This window comes from Geosmithia morbida (genome assembly GCF_012550715.1).
Source record: "Geosmithia morbida isolate 1262 chromosome Unknown scaffold_3, whole genome shotgun sequence".
NCBI lineage: Eukaryota > Fungi > Ascomycota > Sordariomycetes > Hypocreales > Bionectriaceae > Geosmithia > Geosmithia morbida.
The window spans coordinates 587377-593036 of NW_023336190.1; the positions used below are offsets into that span (position 1 = coordinate 587377).

The 5660-nt window shown below is 55.0% G+C and overlaps 2 protein-coding genes across 2 annotated transcripts; one reads left to right on the plus strand and one right to left on the minus strand.

The window, feature by feature from the left end:
* On the plus strand, positions 1–1426 carry GMORB2_5126 (FAS1; the record flags this gene model as incomplete). Its single annotated transcript, XM_035467100.1, has 3 exons — positions 1–132; positions 212–259; positions 398–1426. 3 exons carry the CDS (start codon positions 1–3, stop codon positions 1424–1426), a joined length of 1209 nt encoding a protein of 402 aa, XP_035323112.1.
* A 1757-nt stretch (positions 1427–3183) lies between these two features.
* GMORB2_5127 (uncharacterized protein) lies at positions 3184–4701 on the minus strand (the record flags this gene model as incomplete). Its single annotated transcript, XM_035467101.1, has 2 exons — positions 3184–3310; positions 4631–4701. 2 exons carry the CDS (start codon positions 4699–4701, stop codon positions 3184–3186), a joined length of 198 nt encoding a protein of 65 aa, XP_035323113.1.
* Positions 4702–5660: the final 959 nt, after the last annotated feature.

Below are 5660 nucleotides of genomic sequence, written 5' to 3' on the forward strand. Positions count from 1 at the left end.
ATGTTGGTCGCAAAGCTTCTCGTTGCCATCGCAGGGCTCGCATCTGTGGCGTCAGCCCAGGAAAAGGTCGAGGATCTGGGCTCTACTCTTGCCGGGATCAGAGACCTCAGCACATTCTACAATCTCATCAAGGTGAGCTCCGAGTCTTCGTGTCGATATGTGGACGAGAGGAGAGATGGTTCGGCTCGAGGCTGACTGCGCACTGACCCAGAAATACCCCGATGTGCTCCTTCAACTGCCTAGCTATGGTGGCGTGACGGTAAGTCTTTGGAGAGAGAAGGAGGAGGAGGAGAAAGGAAGAGAAGAAGACCATTCTCGGCTCAGACGATGATGCCATAGGCTGACACCAGGTGGGGAATGTGAAAAACGAACGAAAAACCAAAAACAAACAAGAAAGATTATCGCTCCGTCCAATGAAGCATTCAAGAACATCCCCTACACTGCGCTCAACCAGGTCTGGGACCCGGACAACAAGACGACGACGGTCCCCCTCCTGCAGTACCACATCGTCCAGGGGACCGTCGCGACCGGTGCGCTCGAGGCTGGTCCGAGCGTGATCGAGTCTACCCTCCTCGACGACCCGCGGTACACCAACGTGACGTCTGGGCAGAAGGTGGTCATCAACAAGTCGGGCGACGGCACGGTGGTGCTGACGACCAGCATGGGGACGCGGTGCACGGTCCAGGAGAGCGACATCGCCTTCACGGGGGGTCTGATCCAGATCGTCGACAACCTGCTCGTCCCGCCCGCGCAGCTCGGCGCCACGTCGGACGCCTTCAAGGTCCCCAACTTCCTCGGCAGCCTGTACGCGGCAGGCCTGATGCCCGGGGTGGCGCTGCGCAGGAACCTGACCGTCTTCGCCCCCGTCGACAGGGCCCTCGACCAGATAGGCGGGTCGCTCCTCGACCTCGACGGCGACGACCTCGGGCGCGTCATGGCCTACCACCTCGTCCACGACCAGGTCATCGTCTCGTCCGACCTGACCAACGGGTCCCACCTGCCCACCCTGGCCGGCGACGACCTGTCCCTGACCGTGCGCGTCGCCGGCAACGACAGGTACGTCAACTCGGCGCAGATCGTCCAGCCGGATATCCTCATCGCCAACGGCATCATGCACCTCATCTCCAACGTCCTCAATCCCGACTCCGCCGTCCTGCCCGACCCTCAGGCCAACAGCCAGCCTGCCCTCTTCCCCATCAGCTCCGTCGCCAACCCGTTCACCTCCGACCTGCCCTGCACCGTCAGCTGCCCCGTCACCACGACCTCGTCCACCCGCCCGACGTCCACGGCCGGTACCACCGCCACGCGCATCACCACTGACACGAACACCGCCCTGGCCGCCCGCGTTACCGGCCACCTGGCCGGCGTGGCCGTCGGTGCCCTCGGTCTCGGTCTCGGTCTCGGAGCCGAGATAGCCTGGTTGTGAAGGGAGTCTGTCTGTAGATTCTAGTGCTTGTGGTTGAGTCTTACCAGGTGTATTAGATGTGGCAATCAGGTCAGGTTCCTTGTCCATCTATCCTGTTTTCTCCATCTAATTCTACTTTTCTTCGCTCTTCAATCTCTTTCTCTTTTTTTGCTTTCGGTGCTGTTTCTTGTAGCTTCGATCGATATATATGCCATTCTGGGTGGTAATGATTGAGATGGACAGACTTGCCTAGGTCATCTTTTGACGATAAACTAATGAGACATTCTTCTTTCGTGAATCTCGCAAGATGGCTACATTCTGTCTCGCATCTCTGCAGCGGTGTCGACCGTGCTTTGGGCCAGGAGAGATAGCGGAAACCTGAGGAGGACAGGACGAGTGTGTGTGTGTGTGTGGCGGGGGCGGCTCTTCGTGCTCCCATCATGCTTCGTGTTCCCGTCATGCTTCCTCACCCACCCGGACACGGCAGTTGCCTTGGTATGGTCTCCTGGACGTGTACACGAGTAGCCACCGGAGCTGGATGGCGACGCTTTCGTGGACAGTCTCCGCCCAGCAGACGAGAATGCATTGCGAAGTGGGATGTGGTGGTTGGCGTGGCGGTGGTGACGATGTCGAAGCCAGGCTGCGCCGCACGCCCGGTCTCTCTCGTCTGTCTGCCCTTTGCCCTCAACCCCCTCTCCCCGAGACGGAACATTTGGCCTCTCCATGCATGATGACTTTGTCGCTCTCGGAAACGAAACTCTCTAGGTGGCGGCGTACGTATGTGTCCCAGACTGTCGGGAGATGCGACCTTTCTTCCTGCATATGTCAGGCACGAGGGAAAGAGGGGGGGAGGATGATGAGTCTGACAGATTCACACGGCCATCATCGTGTTATCAGACACTTATACTTCTATCAGCTGATGACGTTTCTGCTCGTACATTAATGTCAGCCGATACATTGCTTCTCTCTCTCTCTCTCTCTCTCTCTCTCTATTGCGGTGAGCTTGCCATCTATATCTGATACATGGGTATTACTTCCCCACCTGATCTGACATGTGTCGTCGATGAGGGGCATCTGGATCAGACTTCTGCTCCGCAATAAAACATTTTGTCGAAACTCACCTTTCCGAGATGAAATCTTTCTTCTTTTTCCTCTTTTTTTTCTGACCCAACCTGGTATCCCGTGGCAGGATCTGCCAGAGGGATTCCTTTTGAATCCATCCTATGCGAGATCATTACATCGACGGGGTTTCCTCACCGGGATTATCTGCGCAGACGGCTACCGGGTAAGTTGTATGAGTTGAGGCGAGTGGACAAAAGTTCAATTTCGACGTCGATATTGGACAAGGGTCTAAGCGAAACGTCATGCTACATTAATACCGGCAGCATTATGCAAAGAAAGCCATGGGTGGCAGTTGAAAAAGTATCCTCGGAATCGTGGGTACAGGTCTCTTCTTTATACTCTCTACCCTGACCTTTGCTACTTTTTGCTTCTTCTCAGCTCTCCCATCGCTGAAGCTGGTCCTCATGCCACACGAGACGTTTCATGTGATGGCATCACCTCCCCCCCCCCCCCCCCTCTCTTCCAATAGAAACTCTTCCGATGACATGGAGCCATCCAATCTCGTCTGTCCCTCTACCTTGGCTTCACGACGCCTCGTCCTGGCTTCCTCTCCTCCCCTCTTCCCCGCCCCCCTTTGTAGGCATCTAGTGAGTATGTCGATGGAGAGGGGGGGAATTGGGGTCGAGGGGACAGGAGGCTGGGACTCACCCTCGAAGCTAGCTACCAGTGACGCTGGCAGTCGTGTCCTCCCAGGCGGAGGGGTTGGAGGCGGTGGGGGGCCCGGACTGATGGGTCCTGGCCGTGGGCCTGGTGGCGTAGGAGGCCTGGGACCGGACTGTCGATCTTGGTACCGGGACATGGGTTTGAGGTTACACAGGCACAGTTACCCACGCGAGCTGCACACACTCCGTCCCTCTTCCTCTTCTTCTCCTCCCTTCTCACAGTGTTTACTGTTTTGTCAAGGACAGACAGATGTACCGTGTTGAGAGCCTTGTCGTCTGATTTCGCACGAAACTTTGGTACGTTTCCCCGGTATGTGTGTATGTGTGTATGTGTGTGTGTGTGTATGTGTGTATATGTATATATATATATGTGTGTGTATGTGTGTGTGTGTGAGTGTGTGTGTTTCCCGGACATGTCCAGCCCTTTATTCTCAATAGGAGAAAGAAGAAAGAGATAGTTCGCCACAAGAGAGAGGGAGGGATGTAGAGAGGGAGGAGAGAAGGCGTGTGGCGTGTTCTCCCCCCCCTCTCTCCCTCTCTCTTTCCTCTCTGCGAGGGCAGCAGCCCACAGGTGCATGGAAGAGACTTCGCTGTCCTGCCACACGTATCGGCCATGCCACTTGGGCTCGAGTCATGGCCCCTCCCACCCTTGTGCCCTTCCTCCGCCTCCGTATGACCGTCCTGCCTATAGTGTGACTCCTCTCCCTCCTCTCCCGCCAGATCAGAGCACTCGTAAGCGATCTGGCTTCCAGGACGACCGGGGTTGGGTTGCAAGATGGGGATGGGGTGGGCAGGCCTTCGGCGCCAAGACCCGTACGAGCCGACACTTATGAGAGGAGAGAGGTGGGCAGCAGGTCAAATTGTGGGCGTTAGCAAGCCAGTAAGGGTCCAAGGGTCCCGAATCATGAGAGAGGAACTTGCTGGAAAAGCTACCGCCCTGGGTTGGGGGGGGGGGGGGGGGGGGGGGGGGGGGGGGGACCCCCTCTCCCTTCCTTGTATGGTAGATGAGATGCTGCTGTTCTCGAGGTGACGCGCAGCAGGCGAAAAAAAAGTGGTCTACATACGGCGTCTGCTTCCAAGGAGGGCAGCTCGAGAAGAGAGAGGCAGAGAGACAGGAAGAGGAAGAGAGAGAGAGAGAGAGAGAGAGAGAGGAAGAGAGAGGGAGAGAGAAGGTCGAGACTCATCATCTTGGGCTATACGTGTAGCAGCAAGACCCAAAGTGTCAGCCATGCTTTCTCTTTCTGTTGTCCCAAGGGTCGAAGACAACTCAATACATATCAGGCCTCGTCAGCACCGGTTACAGACCGGACATTCCGCCACTCACCTCATCTACTGTGAGCCGCCAAGGTCTGACCTTCCCATTCCCATCTTCCCCTCTCAGGAAGGCAGAAAGGGGGGGGGAGCCTTATTGTCCTGTGGCCGGATAAAATGCCAAGTCTACTTAGCCAACCAGGATAATGAATATCCGCGACCCATCACGAGGGCCCTCTTTCTACCGAGTACGTGGGCCATCTGCCTAGTACTACTACTATCTAGTACCGCTACATAGTCACGGAGGGGTCCTTGGTTATACAAGGCCATACTACTACTACATGTACCTGTTGTATTCTCGAGATCCCACCTTTCTATTCTCTCTCTCCCTCCCTCCCTCCCTCCCTTTCTCTTTCTCTCTCTCTTCCTTTCTCTCTCCCTCCCCCTTCCCCCCCTTAGTCCTACTACTTTCTCTTTCGTTCCCCCCTCCCCCCTACTATCTCATGAAGACATGGGCGAAAAAAGAACGAGGCGCTACATGTCCGTCTTCGTGACGCATTACGAGATCACTGCAGCATCTGTGGGGAAAGAAGAAGAAGAGGTAGATGGAAAAAAGGAAAAAAAAAAAAGAAAAAAAGGGGTGGCGACACCCCCTTTCTGCTGTCACACACGTTGATCACATCGATGTCGGACTCTTCCTTTTTAATGTGGGTCTGGGGAGACGATGAACGAGACAGACGTCAGCTACGACGCACTGAAAAAAAGAAGAAAGAAAAAAACGGATATATTATTAATGTGTTGCATCCTCTTTCTCGTCGCACACAGATGCTGTAGTGTGGATGGAGGGCTGCTGTTAAGGGCTTCATTACAGCATAGATACGACGTTGGACCCTCCACCTCGGGCCTACCGAGCCGATTTCACTCTCCATATGTTCTAAGGATGTTTGCCGTGTTTGGAATCGAGTCCTCGTGTTTGCGGTAGAGAGAGGGGGGGGGGGGAAGAGCGGAGTAAGTTGGAGGCGAGGAACGCAGCTTTTTTTCACTGTGACTGCTGTGGTTTGATTTTCATTATTCTTATTTTATATACATATATATATATATCGTTTCCAAGGAGACATGCGGACCGGTACAGACTCATGTTTCATCGGGAGACTGAATGGAAGCCAACCGGGGTGATACTGCAAAAGGTCCATCTTGGGGACGGTTATATAGGACTAGAA